This window comes from Camelus bactrianus, chromosome 2 (genome assembly GCF_048773025.1).
Source record: "Camelus bactrianus isolate YW-2024 breed Bactrian camel chromosome 2, ASM4877302v1, whole genome shotgun sequence".
NCBI classification, from domain to species: Eukaryota; Metazoa; Chordata; class Mammalia; order Artiodactyla; family Camelidae; genus Camelus; species Camelus bactrianus.
This window is the reverse complement of record NC_133540.1, coordinates 119130039-119146977: the sequence shown is the minus strand read 5'-3', so window position 1 is coordinate 119146977 and position 16939 is coordinate 119130039. Positions and strand designations below refer to the sequence as shown.

The window sequence follows — 16939 nt, the reverse complement described above, 5'->3', positions numbered from 1 at the left end:
GACCCACCCTGCTCACACAGGTACCTAATATATAATGCAGATAATGTTCTCAACTTACGAGATCACAATCTTGGAACCATGCAGTGCATCAAGGACTCCAACCAGGCTTTATATTATATATTCAAGCTCAGGGAAAATGCACCAAGTACTGCAGGGATCCCTTAGGTAGGCAGAATGAGGAATGCCAGTTCTGCTGATGAGTGGGCCACGTGACCCTGGACCTCAGTTCTTGGGGGGTGGGGGGAGAAGGCGCAATCCACCCCAGAGGCATGAGATTCAGTCCTGATCAGGGACTCTGAAGAGTTCCTACACATTATCTTTAAAGTTGCTACTGACTGCTTTCTTTTTCACTCCACCGTGCCCAATTATTTCTTGCCTTCAGTCTACCTGTTTCTTGGTGAAGACAGTGCAGTAACTGTCTAAGAGAGCTGTTCATTTAGAAGTCCTAGATACTCAAAGATACCCCAAACTACATTTCTCTATAGTAATAAACAAACTGGGGGAAATTAGGGCTTCAAAGACTTTTCTTATCCCTGACAAACAAAATACCTTGTACCAAAAATGACATGAGCAGATCCTGATCATCACACCACTTTAAGGAGACACCTCTAAAGCAATCAGCACTTTCTGTACAAACTCCTGTTTCTCTAAGGTAATTAACTGTCTCTATAAAGGCAAGGAAGAATGAATCAGGTGTTCAAAGCTTTAAGTCATCAGTCCAGCCTCTCCTAAATGTAAAAAAGTAAACATTAACAAGATAAAATGAAAACTATTTTTTAAATTACAAAAAATTTCAATACAGTTAACTCTGGAAAGTAATGATTACACAAAACAGCCATAGATAGCTTTTTAAGAATTTCTAAGTAAATATTTTACAAAATAGTCTCCAGTATGTTTCTGTACTAAGCAGAACTGAGGCTGTACAATAAAAAGCAAACATGCTAAAGTAATATGCCATACACGTCACAATTCAGAGATGAAACTTTAATCATTTCTTCTTCAATTTACTGCACAAGTTTATCTACCATTCCTTAAAAATTGGAATGTTTCCCTTTTAAAGAATGTTAGCACTGGCAAATTCTCCCTTTGAATCGAATACTAGGTACTAAATACCATGAGTGCCAAAGAGCTGAAATATTCCCCAGTATCTAATCTGAACAATTCTACTTCTTTATATGATCTAAAATAAACAACACTCACCTCTGTAAACATTAAAATAAATTTCCATTCACTAAGGGTTTTAAACGTTACTCCCTAAAATTGATAGCAAGCCTCTGATCATGCCTTAGATTTGGCTAAGTCAAAATTTGTCAATTGCCAACAATTTTTCATATGAGAACAAATTTAAGAGCTAAAAAATAAGACACCTTTCAGCAAAAACACATCTATTACCAAGTATAGAATGTGTTCGCCAAGGCAACTAACCAAAAATCACGAGAACAAAGCGTAAAGAAAATTCAGATACTTGATGAGTTTACAGCTGCCATCGAAACCTAAATACATGAGCTCAGTTAATCCGTAAGTATAAAGAACATTTGCTTTGCCTATTTATATACATATATATTTCTTTTTAATGGCCATATCTTAACTACTTTTCTCCATGCTTGCTATAACCATCCTCAACCTGGGGCAGCCTCCTCCCTGGTTTCAGTTCCCAAACTAGAGATCACAGAGGAGGAATCTGAGCACAGCGAACGGTCAAATACCTAAGATCTAACTAAACCTGCCCGTGACCTAAGGCATCCCTCTGACGATCCTTTGCCTACTCACAATCAGACCACTTGCCAAGTTCCTTTCATACACTATTGCCTTCCCTCAAGCCTGAACAAGATATCCAGTGCACTCAGATCAAGTTGGATTCCCCCATTCACCTTAAAAAAGAGGTATTTGAGTTGGGGTGCCTTAACCCTCCCTTCTGTCTTCACTTTAGTCTTCCTAAGTAAGTTTTCTCATTTCCAAGGCTAACACCACCAAGTCTGGCCTCCACCTCAGTCCCTCTTAAGCCATAGGTCCAGGTTTTGCTTAAAAAGGTTAAGGTAGGTCCCCCTTCTTTAAAAAAATATTCCTCCTATGTTAATCTTAATCCTAATCATGCAACTTCTTGTAACAAGTAGACTTTGAAGGCTTTTCCTACTTCAAAACCCTCTCTTTCATTCAACAATGTCCTAATGCCTGGTGGGGCATGCTGAAGAACAGGAGCCTCCCTATAGGGAACAGCCACAACCCCAATGCAGATTACTGAGTGTCACCCTTATCAGGCAGGCCTGTCCTTGCCTGACCTATGAATATTTTGAGAAAACTTTATGCGGTCTCTGTCCCTTTCTAAACAATGGCTCTAAGTGGTTTGAAACAGGTGCATACATAAACAAACATGGCAGTATATTAAGTTAACACACTTAATATACTGATACATGCAACACAGATGAATCTTAAAGAGTATCATGCCCAACAATAGGAGCCAGACACAAAAAACTACAACCAGTTTGATTTCATTTATGACCTTCTGGAAAAGTCTAAATTAAAACGACCATAAGTCCGTGGGCTTGCCAAGCTCTTGGAGTGGGCTACGGAGATTAGTGTGCAAAGGGACAGGGAAAAACCTTCTGGGGTGATGAAAATGTCGTGTAACGACTGTGGTGATTACACAACTATAAATCTGTCAAACTCCATTAAACTGCATATCTAAAAAAGGTAGTTTACTTTACGTAAATTATACCTCAATTAAAGTAGAACTTTAAAAACTGTCTCTGAACCATGACTCTTGGCCTGAAATCCTGTTAATCATCTAAGAAATCATTAGAGCCTGTTGAAATTATTTGTCTGACATCCAACTAAGCCTCCTAAACAAAACTTTCTGATTACTTAACCCCAACGTCGCAAACAGTCACACAGAATCCAGCTTTAAGAATTAAGGGAAAAAAATCTAAAATAGTTGGCTTTAACTTATAAATTCAAATTTCCAGCTTGGTTTGAAATACCATCAGGCATTGTCACAAGACACAGAGCTAGGGATGGGAGCTTATCCCAGCCCTTAACCACTTCCAATGACTCACACTTATCATTTAACTTACTTGGCTGCTTATTTATCTCACTTTCCTCAATACTTGGCTAATCCTTAACCACCCTTTCCTTTCTGATAACTATAGCTCTTTCATCTTTATCACATTCACTGTATCTTGCTTTTTATTATAGATCTCCGAACACAATTCTTAAGCAGCAACCAAAAGATAACTCAAGACAGTCTCTGAATTATCAATTTTTACAAATTCACACAATGCCTTCCAAAGTTGGTACTTCATAAAATGAACAATGATCGGTATTACTAAGCAATTTATACAGAAATTCTATGAAGGAATACCTACCACTAGCAAGTCAAGTAAAACTTCTATCTGGGAGAAGTGTTAACAAGTTATAAATATAGTTTTCCCATGGTTACCATGAGTTCTCAATCAGGTTCCCTTTACTACAGTTTACTATTAATTACAAATGAAGACTCTACAAAAAAGTCTTTTCAAACAATAAAATATGCCCACATGTTAATAAAAAGAATTAAGAAACTTGCCAAATATAAGTAACTCCCAGATTTGGATTGAAATCAGCATATAACCAATAATTGAGGGGGGTAGAGAGCAGCTTTGATTAAGTTCAAATACCCTAGAAATGAACAATTATCAAGTCCAAGCTACAGAATTCACATTAAGCCATATAGGAAAATTCCAAGAATCTAACTACTGTATGCCAGTAAAAGTAATTAAAAGTCACCACAGCAGTAAGTTCTCAATAAACCCTGGTGATGGCAAGGTGACTACTTGTGTGATGGTTATCTACTGGGCCATTTTATGCATAGTTACGGTAATAGGACACCTCTAAAAATGCCTGGAACCAGACCATAATCCCCTCCTATACTTTCACTAATATAAAAAGAAACTGTAACATTCAAATCAATGTTTAAATATATACCAAATCTGTCAACTTTATTTTTACATTCAATATTACAAAAAGTGCATTTGAGAACAATGTGTAGGTTATTTTCACACTACAAGAATTCTGGAACTATTAAAAAATATATACAATTAAGACATTCCTATCCCAATTATTTAAGAAGCAATTTTTAAAATCTTTTTTCTTTTATTTTTATTGTAGTCAGTTTACAATGTACACTTAGAAATTAACACAACATTGTAAAATGTCTTTAATTTTAAAATGTTATTTAATGGGCTATAAATGTCCTTAAATATGTGGGGTGAGGTCTCCAAAGATTAATGTTGTCCAAGGTCTGTGAGGGTCTTTTCTGGGCCCAAAGCCACATTCAAAATTATCGTATAATAATTAGATACCTTAAATTTATAATAAGATTAATATAAGCCGAAAGTATGCTATGGTTGCATGAAAGGGTAATGTAATCTTAAATTGCATTAACTGAAGCGATGGCATGCCAGGCCCCCTGGGAAATACAAGTTCCACTGCACTCTGACCAGTCTAGACCAAAATACTGACTACAATCCAGAGAACACCTAGCAGAGGTAAAGTGGAAATGTTCCTATCTAGAAACTGTATCAAAGAGGAAGGCTGAAGGGAAGACAGACTACTCAGCCTAAATAATAAAGGAAGATGACAGTTAACTCAAGGAACTCAATGGTACCATGCTGAAGAACAGCCAGGCTTACTTTTACCTTTGCTCTAGAATTCAAGTTACAGAGAAAGTATTTAGCACAGCATTTCTAACAGAACTATTAAGATGTCTTCAAAAGTAATGGTTTTCTCTAAAGCATCTGAGCAGAGTATATGGCCATTAAAATTATTCAGAAGAGAATTCCAGTATTTCCAAGTACCTTACAGACCTAAAGTTTGAGGACTAAATCACATGCTACATAAAAACATTGAGCATAGAATCCTTCTTTTTTGGGGATTCTGGCTATGGACTGTCCTATACCATGTGGTGTTCATTCCCTCAGCCTTTACAGGCAAAGGTTCTACTTGCTGATGGTCTTCCTTCCTTCCTTATACTACATAGTCTGCACCATCTGTCTAGAGGTTCTGTAACCACACATCCACAGGGATGTGGAACCTATGGATACAGAGGTACTATGCCGTTTTACATAAGGGACTAAAGCATCCACAGATTCTGGTATCCACAAGGGGTCCTACAACTAATCCTCCGCAGAACTGAGAATGACTGTATTCACAACAAAAAACAGTTCTATTTTAAACTGAGAGATAAGGAGATCTCTTCAGCAAATCTTCAGAAAAGATTACTGAGGAAGTTTTAACATTTACTTTCTTGCTCTAGATCATTGGCGACCATTTGACAGTAGTAATCACCTATGTGACCAAAGGAAACTGTAAGCAACTTCCAAATCTGTAAAATAATGGGGTTGGAGAACACAAGTTTAAAAATCCACATCTTTGCCAGTAACACCCCAGCTTTAGTCAGTTGTGGCCAACCTCAAAAAACTGGAGAAGTGGGGTACTCATGAGAATAGGGAATAAAGACTCAGTTTGCTTCGTGTTTCCATGCAGCCATGCCCAATGGAGACTCATCACTTGTAAGTTGTAAAGAACACTAGCCCTTCCTTGAAACTGCTAAATAAATACCCAATTTCGTTATACATACCATTCTGTAACTTGTTTCTCTATAAGAAAACCTAATGTTCTAACTCCAGATTTTAAAAAGCACAAGATTGAACAATATATACACTACGATGAGATCTATTTAAAATTGGATAGATGGTCAGATTATAAAGACATGCCACTGGTTTACCAACTGTATACAGTGGTATAATTTTAACAGGCAATTTATTACTAATTGAAAAGTCAGACCAAGTGCCTAGACTTAACCTTAAAAAATGTTAGCGTATAATGTTGCCAATACTTAACAAAGGGTGAAATTATAACTAATTTATAAATATGAAACCTAAAATACTATTTCAGCATGTAACTTATTCCATGGGAACAAAATCAGGCACTTAATAGAAGCATATTAAACTCTTTCAAACCACTAGGTATCATTTAATAAGTTACCTACACTACAAAGTATCCCAGTAGCCTGAAAATCTTTTAAATTGTCCAATTAAATCACAAACTAGATATTTGCCTCAAAGTATATTTAAATTACAACTACGTACACCTATAAAATTTAAATATTTTTAAACATAGGGAAGGGTTGAAGAGGGGAGTCCAGACATTAATGGGTACAGTATTTACTCTTCAAGTGAAAGGAAGACCCTTTGATGGATCACACCAAACACCTCATTTGTGATTAAAAATGGGTTTTAACTTGTCCACGGCCTATCACAGGAAGTGGAAAGTCAAATTCACATTTTAACACACTCTACTTATTACTTTGTACATTGCACAATACATCCAACACCAAGAATTTAGTAAAATCGACCCCCAGATCTACAATATAGTATCACTTTCTACTGTCTATTTAATACAAACAAGCATCTGTTTCAGTGTCTAAAGTGCTTAGAACATCTAGGTAAAGCAAAAAGATCTGCCAAAAACGTGGTAACAAAATAAATTATCAGTCTTCTGAAATGAACTTGAAGAGAAAACCATCCTTCCATTATCTTTGGGGATCCAATTCTGAGTAAAAACAACATACTTTATCCCATTACATCACATCCTGATTAACCCATCGAAGTGCTATGTTCTTAAAAACACTGCTTTAATGACTACTTTGAAGAGTAGCCCTTGTGGGAAGATGGTGAATATGTAATCACAGTATATTTACAGTTTAAGGGAAAAAATAAAAGCCCCGCACTTGGGAAAAGAAGCCATACTTAAAGAGACTAGAACAAAAATATCAGAGTGATGTGGCTGAAATTAGTATAAATAGACTTTATTGAAGTCAGTGCCTCTGTACTGAGACAGAAGATTGTGTCTACATAAGCACAAGTTGTAACATTTCACAACTTCTAAAAGGAATGTCAACAATTACAACGATCATGCATACCATGGTCGATAATCACATTTTAGAAGCATTTTCAACCATTTCTAAAGAAATGCTTATAACATTGTTATATATAGAACTACTTTCAATAAACTGCAAAACATTGATCGACTTTTCCAGTATGAGCTACAGTGTCAACACAAAAGGGAGGCATAAATGTTTAATTTATGAAATCAGAATGGAATATTTACTGTAAAGAAAAATTAAAAAGCTTTCAAATAAAGGCCATTATTGAACCAATGTGAAGAGCACAACTTGAACTTTTGAGTTCATTCATCTTTAAAGCTGTCCTCTGAATAACTTCAGTTCTAAGCATTGAATTCAGTACTGTGAATATTCCTTGGATTGCAGTTTGGCAATGATGCGGTCCAACTGTCTCTTTGCTTCACACTGTGGGAAATTGCTCATGTCATAATATTGAGGGGCAATTTTCACCAACCTGTCCAGAAGGGGGGGAGAAATTACCAAATTAACATTTAATTAAAGTACTGGAGTTGCTAATAGGATACGTACTACCCATTAATATACTGAGAGACAAAGGCAAACCTACAAATCCCAAATCAATGTGAAAATTACAAATGCTTAATCCTTATAAATATACCACTTTTAGAAATGTGTGCTTCTAGTAAGCTATAAATTTTCTGATAGTGGACTTTCCATAAACTTAGAAAAAAAAAAAAACTCAAGAAAAATTCTTAAAAAAAAACCTTTTCTTTACATTTAATATAAAGATATTAACATAAGATCAACAATTTCTTCACTCTAGAAAACTATTTTGACCAACCTCTCCAAGGCTATATAGCACTACAGGTTATGTGTAAGAAACACCGAGTATTCAAATGACTGGATCATCTCATTTTCAAAGTTTTGATAACCATATACTCTACTCCACAGAATACAACTGACTGAATCTGTTTTAACATTCAGCCATACAACTTATTCTCAACAAATCATTTCAGGTTAAATGGTAATGTCCTACACAACTGATGTGTCAAAAGTCATAAATCAGTATAACAAAGAAGCCTCAAAATATATAGCAAGTGACAGCAACTAAAAGTAAGTGCTTTCAGTCCCACCATTCTTGGCTGATGTTTCCTGTATTAAGTTATAGAATAGATTCTGGCACACACACACACAAAAGACAAAGGGGGAGTAGGTGGGGTGGGTGGGTACCTTATGAATCTAATATGCTATGATACAAAAAAGAGGTGTGGTTTTTACGCTTCCTTAGCTTCTAAAGCACCAACATATAAACAGTTCAGAGCTAATTATAATGGGACAGATAAAATTATAAAGACTGACTGACTTCTGGAACCAGGAGACTTGATCACAACAGCAAGAGACTGGCTCCAAAGACACTCCTGATGTTAGTCAACTCTAAATTCGTATCTGGCTCCAAATCCCGCCCACGATCATACCAACAATCCCACCATCCTCTTAGCAAAGCAGAGATTTTAAGAGATAACCACACCGTCAGGTCAACGCCCACACCTATACACTGGAGTATACTCCCTAGCCAATGAGAACACCAAGTTCCCCTGAGTGAAAGGAAGAACGAGACTCCTTTCAGATGCCATTCTAAGCAAAATGCTAACAAAATGAAAGATACTGAGCTTACCATTCAGGCTTGATATCTGTACACGTCCGGATGTAATTCTTCGTTGTAAGAACAAACTCATTATAAAGCACCCATTCAGGCTTGTGGTCAAGGACAGTAGAGGGATGCAACTGAACCACCTGGTTATCTTTCACAGTTAAGTAATGCCCTGTTCGTTCTAAGTGTGCCACCTGAAACCAAAACCCAGTAAATTAACACCATGCTTCTGACATGCTAGTTACAAAAGTAGCGTAAAGCTACCTATATAATTAGAAGCAAGCAAGCCTCACCTTTTGCTTTTTATTTGATGGCTTATTTATCACTGCCTGATAAAAGCAAGAATCTGCAAACTACAGCAGGCCAAATCCAACTCACTGTCTATATTTGTAAGGCCTATCAGCTAAAAATAGTTTATACATCTTTAAATGAATGGGAGAAAAAGAAAATCAAAACAGAAACATTTGGTGACACTGGAGTGGAAATAACACGAAATTAAAATTTCAGTGTTGCTACTTTTGCGTTACAATGGCAGGCAGCATTCAACAGTTTCAACAGGGAAATAATGGGCCCACAGAGCCCAATATATACAATCTGGTCCTTCCTGCCTTCGACTATCTATAGAGTAGGTTCTTTAATACCAGGTGACAGCTATGTAGTTGATGAACAATTACTACAAGATTCATGTATAAGATAGAAAAATAAAGAGCAAAAAGCAGTGAAAAGCAAAAAGTAACCTAACAAAAAAAAGAAAAATCCTTAAGAACTGGGGGGGAGGACGAATGTGTGAGTTCCTTGCCTGCATTTCTTCTATTTATAATCAAACATATCAATTGGTGGGATTCATCTAATATTTAACTAACAAATACCAAAGCACATGACAATATGCCCTTTCTAATTCTAGAACTTTAGTAACATAAAGAATATGTGTGAATAATAGCAATAATCAATAATCATTAAAACATAATAGAAAATAAACTCAATTTCATTCAATAAATATTTACTTAGTATTTACTAGGTGCCAGGTACTATATATACTGCATGCCCTATTTCTAATACATTTTAATCTTGAGAGAAATAAAAATCCATGCCTGAATATAGCTTTGTCAATCTTTTTTGAATTACTACAAGCAAATTCAAGAATATGTCCAAAAAAAAGCTAGTCTACACTAGTACTTATTAATAAATACAGTTAAGCGTCTGAAGAAAGGTGAGTAAAGTATGAAAACCCTAACTCTAATAAGCACAAGATCTTATAATAAGATAACACAATAATCATTCTGACCATTATTTTGACTTCAAATACAGACAATGTACCAATCTACTTTCATTTTGACTCAGTGCATTTAGGTCCATTCTATTTACTGAGCTCATCTGGTCTGAAGGCAGGCCATATCTTACTTAGCAGACATAACCAAAGGAGAGAAAAAACAAGTGGGAGATATGAGATAATGAAATTCAATCCCATCCCAGGTAATGGACTAATTTGTTTCCATTTCATCACCAGAAAATTTTTGCATTTTTAAGATAAATATTTACTAGATTTACCTGAAAACTTTTACTTTAGCCTCCAATATAAAACACTTAAAACTAAATGAAACACTTCAAATTATTTTTCATCTTTATTACTTAAAAGACATGCTTGGCTTTCCTAGCACCCAAGTGTCTTAGTTACAAATACCAATGATGACGCTATTAGACTGTGCACAAAACAGCTGTTCACTAGAATTCTGGAGTGACTAATTTCTACACAAAGAGGAAAGTAAACTACTTCTGGATCCACCCAGACAACTGCTTCTTTCAGTACTCTGGTGAATCCAATTAAGATCTAGATTCAAAGAAACTTTCTACTACATTTATAAAAATTAAGAGTTAAAATTAACATTGAAGAAATAGGTGGTAAAATCTACCTGAAAGTGGCCAATATATCCATTTAGTATAAAAAAAGACCCCCATTAATCAAAAAAGCAGTTCTAAAATTGATTTCTATGTAACTGGATCACTAACTATACCATTTAGTAAATTAATTTAGAAACATAAAACTTCTTAGTGTATTAGTTCATTCAAGAATCTGGACATAAAATTTAAGATCAATATTTATAGGCATTCTTTAACTGAATTTTGTGTTTAAGTGGATTCCAAAACGTGCTATAGAAACCAAACATTATTATGGAAACATTTAATTATGTATTTCTGTATTATTCACATACCTGCATAAAATACCCAGTAACCAAAGCTTTTCTTATATTAATATAATAGTCCCTGCTTGTAAAGTCAGTACTTCGACGAGGCAAATTAAATCTGTCCATAATTCTCGATAGCTGTTGGCGTACATTGTCTGCTGACATCAGGGACCTGTAGTTAATGAAGTTGTCATAACACCATTGAACCGATTCATGATCTACAAAGATGGAGGGAGGGAAAAAAAGAGGGGGCATGAATCATCCAAATAAGTATATTATGTAATTACAAAGGAAAATCAGTATAAAGAATAAGCTAAATAATCCAAAAAGGGGATCAGCCCGTATCATTTTATAAATTAATCGCAATGTTACAGACTTCCCTAAAAATCTATAGTAAAGTTCAAAGTTAGAAACAGTACTAAGGTTTTTGGCTATTGGATGACAAAACAATGACTGGATAAACTATTTTAATTGTACTGAGTTATTTTACCCACGAACCTGGTTGTTTTCAATAGATATCTAAAAGGTGGGATGAAAAATTTGGTAAAATGCCATGTCTTTCTCATTAAAAAAAAGCTTAGATTAATATTATCAAATACCTTGCTCACTTTAGTAGCACACATACTAAGAATATCAAATTCAATTTAAAAGTTATAAAAGTGAACTTCAAGTAAGTACTGTGTACTTAAATTATTTCTGAGCTAGACCATCTGAAACTTAGTGTTTAAAAGTTTTATTGTGAACCATGTGCCTCTTAGTGGTTTAAACTAGTGATATAATTTACAAGGATGTCTGGAACACTCATTCTTACATTTCATAAACAAGTCTTTATCTGTGTTTCCACTTAAAACGATGTCTTAATAACATCAAAGGATTCCGAGAACCAAGATGGATGTGAATCTATTCCTTCTCAAGGCAGTTATCACAATCTGTAATAGGGGATGTCTCTGGTGGTCACACAGTATCAGCTAGTACATGATACAGTCTGCAGCACAACAGGAATATAGCGCATTTCTCCAACTGTCCTATCCCATCAGGAATAAAGTCTTTAATGCTATGCATTACCAATACTTGGGACATAAGAAGGATAAATGTTCTGAAGTAAACTATATACTAGCCTTCATCTCCTGGTTTCTCCATCTTTTTCATTTACCTCCCTTATCTGCCCCAAATTTGCGAGACTTAGGGAGAGGAGGACTGTACCTTTTCCTTATCTGATATTCATCAACTGATGAACTCACACCAGGGTTCGTGTGTAAGACACAGATTTGTGCAGTTTGGCTGTTAAGGTCTTTGTTCCTCATACTGGTCCTCTAGCACTTTGGGCCCTGAGTTGAATAAATTCCCGACAGAACTGTGCCAAAGTCAACAGACTATTTTAAGAGTGTAAATAGGATTTTTATGATAATAAAAATGAGATACAAATGAAAACAGGTGAAAAATTTGAATGTCAACATTATAAATTAGTAAACTAAATTCTCATTAGAAACCACAAATTTAAAAGAATGACTGAGAACACCACATTCCTAGTAAAGGGTGATGCAGGGCTATCAGTCTTTGATTATATATCACCCAACAGGTTAACCTACTGATATGCAGAAATCACTATTTTCAGAACCTATTGTGATTATTTCCACATTTCTCTCCTTCACATTTTCCAAGTAACTGGAAAATGTTTCTTCATGTCACTAAATAGTCTCTGAAAATATGATTTAAAGCTAGAACAATATTTCATCATGTGGCTATAGCATAAATCATTAAACCATCTTTCTACTGGTGGACATTTAGGTAGTTTCCATTTTTCTTTACTATCACAAATAATTGTGGTATAAAAATCTTGATTCATATCTCTGTCTACAGAACACTAGAAGAAAATTTCACAGATTATCCCTGGATCCAAGGGTATGGATTTGTTAATGTTCTTGGTAACAAAATCTACTGCTTTTCATAATTATATATTCCACCTTTGGTCTACGATTATTTCACTAAACCCTCTCCTATACAACCAAACACTATTTTTCTTTAACCTCTGCCAATTTTATAGGTAAGAAAATGGTACCTCCCTCAATAATAATGCATTTCTTGAACTACAAGCAGAGTTAATTTCCCACCTCATGTTTATGGACCACTTACAGCCTGAGAATCATCATTCACATTTGTAGCTTATTTGTCTATTTTGTTAGTTAATTTTTATGTAAGAGCTATTTATTAGTAAAAATATTAGATAGTAATAATTCTGTAAGTGATATAAAACTATTCATACAAAATGCAAAATATATAAAAATAAACAGTAAAAAAGTATCAAAATCTCTATAATATTCATGGTAAATTTCATACAAGTATTTCATTTTTATGACTCTGTATTTCCCAGCTTTCCAGTGCTTTCCCCTTGATTATAAAAGTAAACAACTCTGGAAAAGATGTGCAACTTCTGTTTTAAATGCTAGTCAGGAGTTTTTTCTAAAGCACCTCTGGGTTTCTAATGTACAGTTGTCATGGATAGTAAATGAAAGTGAGATGAAGAAACATCTTATATGCTGCAAGTGACATTTAGACAAAAGAGTGCTTTCAATCTAATTTACACTTACTTTGTTTAAAAGCATGGTAGACATTCAGCAGTGTCAGATGATCTCCATCTATGTGGGCAAATCTCATCTTGGCCTCATCTGCGGCTTTCTTGGCCTCCGTGGGGCGAACAAAACACTGTGGGACTAAACAAGGTTGGTATGGGCCCAACACAAACGCCCATATCGATGAGTCACGCATTCACAGATAGAGGAACAAGGCCTAGCTAGGTCAGTTCACAGAGCATAGGGCAGGGCAGGATGGCCTCCAACTGCATCTTGGACTGTTTACTACCTTGATTTGGTACATCAACACCTAACCACATCTGTAAGACAAGAGGGTTTCAAAGCTACAGAGTACCTGATTATTTTAACTAGATCTAAAAGTAGGCATCAAAACAGCTATTCTGAAGGCCATCAAGATACTAGAAAGCTCAACTTATTTAAAAAACCAGTGCCAATAGCTCTACCAATAACTAGAATTATGCTGTCAATAACCTTTTAGCTAAATACAATTTTTCAAAAGGCCATCCATTGAATCCACTGAATGGCTATGAAAGTTATGAAGCTATACTTGCCCACTGTAGGCCTAAAAACAACTTTCTAACCAGTCTATTGCCACATTTCTATTGTAACTTTCCCCTAGTGCTGTGGCGATTACCAACTGGTGGGTATCACTATTAGCACTGGTGAGCAGAAGCACATGTAAACATAAAAAATATGAAATCTTGGGTTTTGATGATAGCAGTAGTGGTGGAAGGTTAAACCGCCTTTGAATTAAGAAAATTCAAAAAGGCTGGGAATATTCAGCCTAGTTTTCCAGCATAAGATTAGCAAATAAAGTCCCAAGTTTTTTTTAAAACTGTTATTTGAATCAAGACCTCTATATAAAAGCAGAATCCAATATTTTAAAAATAGGCAATTAATCTGAAACAGTCATTATTTCAAGGGTCATCAAAATATGTAACTACAGTATTTGTTTAGAGCCTCAATAGTAATTCACATAAAACTTTTAAGTTGTTACAAAGCGTGCACTACATTTTTTTTGAAATACAACTTTCCTTAATTCACTTTAGCAATTCCATAGTCATAAGAGCAGTATGAAAAGAAAAATACTTAACAGCTTGGGACTTTGTCAACACATTTTTTAAGCTCTTAGTACCTTATCAATAAAAAATGTATAAATTATCAGTTCAAATAGAGAATGTGGGAATAATTGACAACGAGATCAAATACAGTATCAAATCACTCTTTGCCATACAATTTCCCTTTAAAATGATTCCAAAGAAGCCAAATAATAACACATGATCACAGTAAAAGTCTTCCTTAATGTAACTGAAGCAAGGTAATTCATGAAAGTACATAAACCTCTCGTAACTGTGAAAGTTAGTATGAACTAGCTACCAGAGTTAAATACTGGGAAAAAGCAGCACTCCGTAAGGCCCCTGATTTGTACTATTTATATCAGGACCCGAAAACTTCAGAAACTCTTTAAATGGAAAACAAAGCATTAAACGCTCAGCAAACTGTTTTAGTTCCAAGACTTCTTCCTCACTCTTTAACATTTTCCCCCAAATACCATGCTTAATAACTACTGCACATACATGCTCATTCTCTCGATGTGCTAATAATAAGGAAGACGACCAGTAAATCCTACGTGCTGCAGAACTATTGCAAATAAGATATGTATTTGGAAGATCTCAACTGCATCATAATGACCAATTTTCTAAAGGGCTAGTATTCTAAACCCAAACAATGGTAATTATATAGTAACCCTAGTAAGAGAAACTAGAAAAATAAACACTGGGTAGATAACAAATACACAATCTGTTAACTCTTGTCCCACACTTTCTCTAAAAACTGAAGTGTTGAGTTAACTACAACTGGGAGAATCTAACAAAAACAACATATAAGAAAAGGCAGACAACAACCTACCACCACCTCCGCAAGAAACTACAATTTCATTAAAATGATTCAATACTGCCCTGCCCATCTGCTCTGAGTCTGATCAATCATAACTCTGCAAAAACACATTTTAGCTAGTTCTTAAATTAAAAATTCACACCATTAAAATAGATCTAAACTAAGCCAAAATTTTTATATTTAGAAATTCAAAAAATTTCAATTCCATGTAAAATTTTTGAATTATCTGAGGCATTTAATTATAAGACTAATAAACCACTCATGACTGGAAGTCAGTTTTCTCCAGTATTGAAACTAGTATTGTAGAATACTTTGATAGTAAAAACTTACTCTGCCTTCTAGTTTTAGCTGTAAGAATCAGTGTACATTTATGTTAACAACTTCTTTTTTTGAAAATCTAGGTCCCAAGTTACTATTCATTTGTGAATTCAGTTTTATCGCTACTGAAACCAGTACTATTTGCTCAGCATAATGTTCCAATTTCCAAAATAAGCAATTTTTGTCTGTTAGGTATATTTCTTTTATCAAGTGTTTTCCTGCCACTGTAAAAGAATTAGCATCAAATTAGATTTTAAGCCTAAAATTATACATTACTACTTCTATTTATTTGATACTAAGTTTGAAATTCATGTTTGTTTGCCACTGGAATACATATTTATACATGTAGGAAAAGCTCACTCTTTAAATCATGTTTGGTTTTCTTCAGGCTCATTTACATTGCCAGGTACTAGAACAAAGCTCTTGTACTTTCAGCAACAAACTGCAAAACTGATGGACCTACCAAAGAATTCAGTTCTAACTGTCTTCAGATTTATTCTTTTCTTATTGAAAATTTTACTTGTACTCAAGAGAGCCAATGTTTTTACTATATTTTGTGCACAATGACTTACGTTGTTGTAATACTATGTCATTATGGAATTATTTTACAAGATATTTAGGAAACAAAAGGAATTCCTTAAAACCATCTATAAAATCCACTAGCATATTATATATTAAAAAGCAAAACCGAAAGTGAAGTCCACCCAAACTTTGAAGAGCTGGGCTTTTTTTAGTTCCTTTCCCTCTATTACCTGACAACATAGCAGTAATAGATAGGACCTCATTAGAACAGTTGTAGTCACAACTTGCAATAACCATTTTAGCGAGCTGTGGATCTAGAGGAAACTCAGCCATCATGGATCCCAATTCAGTCAGATCTCCATCATCATTTAAAGCAGCCAGATAATTCAAAAGTTCTAGGGCTCTCATCAGAGTTTCGGGAGCTAGGGGGAAAACGCAATCTATTAGACAAGCTGCCTTAATAAGCAAAAATGTGACAAAGTACAAACTATTATAAGCAATCTCATTTTTCATTCTACAGGGGACCAAATTTGAAACTCAAACCGTCATCAATTCAATTACTGAGATCTAGCAAACTATGAATCACATAAAATTGCAAAACTTTCCTGTATGGTAGTTAAAACTGTCATCTTCCTAAGTGCATTAAATAACTGTTAACTCAACAAAGTGTTTATGGACAATTTTTCCTTTAAAAAAAAAAATGAAAATTTTCACACTCCCATGCCCAGTTGGTAACTCCCAGAATAATTTAGTTCTTCTGAAGAAAAAAAATTTCTTTTAATTGTCACTTTTAGTTTTAATGCTAATACCCAAAACTTATCTTGATGCACTGTAAGAAAAAAGTAAAATGTATTTAATATATATACTGGATAGGATGCAG

At 34.8% G+C, this 16939-nt stretch overlaps 1 protein-coding gene across 1 annotated transcript in view; it reads right to left on the bottom strand.

Annotated features, from left to right (window-relative positions):
* Positions 1 to 6823: 6823 nt before the first annotated feature.
* DHX15 (DEAH-box helicase 15) overlaps positions 6824 to 16939 on the bottom strand; it is a 47459-nt gene continuing 37343 nt past the window's right edge. Inside the window, exons 10-14 of the mRNA XM_010963048.3 lie at positions 16290 to 16481; positions 13321 to 13443; positions 10760 to 10950; positions 8574 to 8743; positions 6824 to 7394 (exon numbers count right to left, since the gene is read on the bottom strand). Of these exons, the coding sequence (XP_010961350.1) occupies positions 7277 to 7394; positions 8574 to 8743; positions 10760 to 10950; positions 13321 to 13443; positions 16290 to 16481 (794 nt within the window). The 3' untranslated portion in view covers positions 6824 to 7276. The remainder of the gene's footprint in view (positions 7395 to 8573; positions 8744 to 10759; positions 10951 to 13320; positions 13444 to 16289; positions 16482 to 16939) is intronic.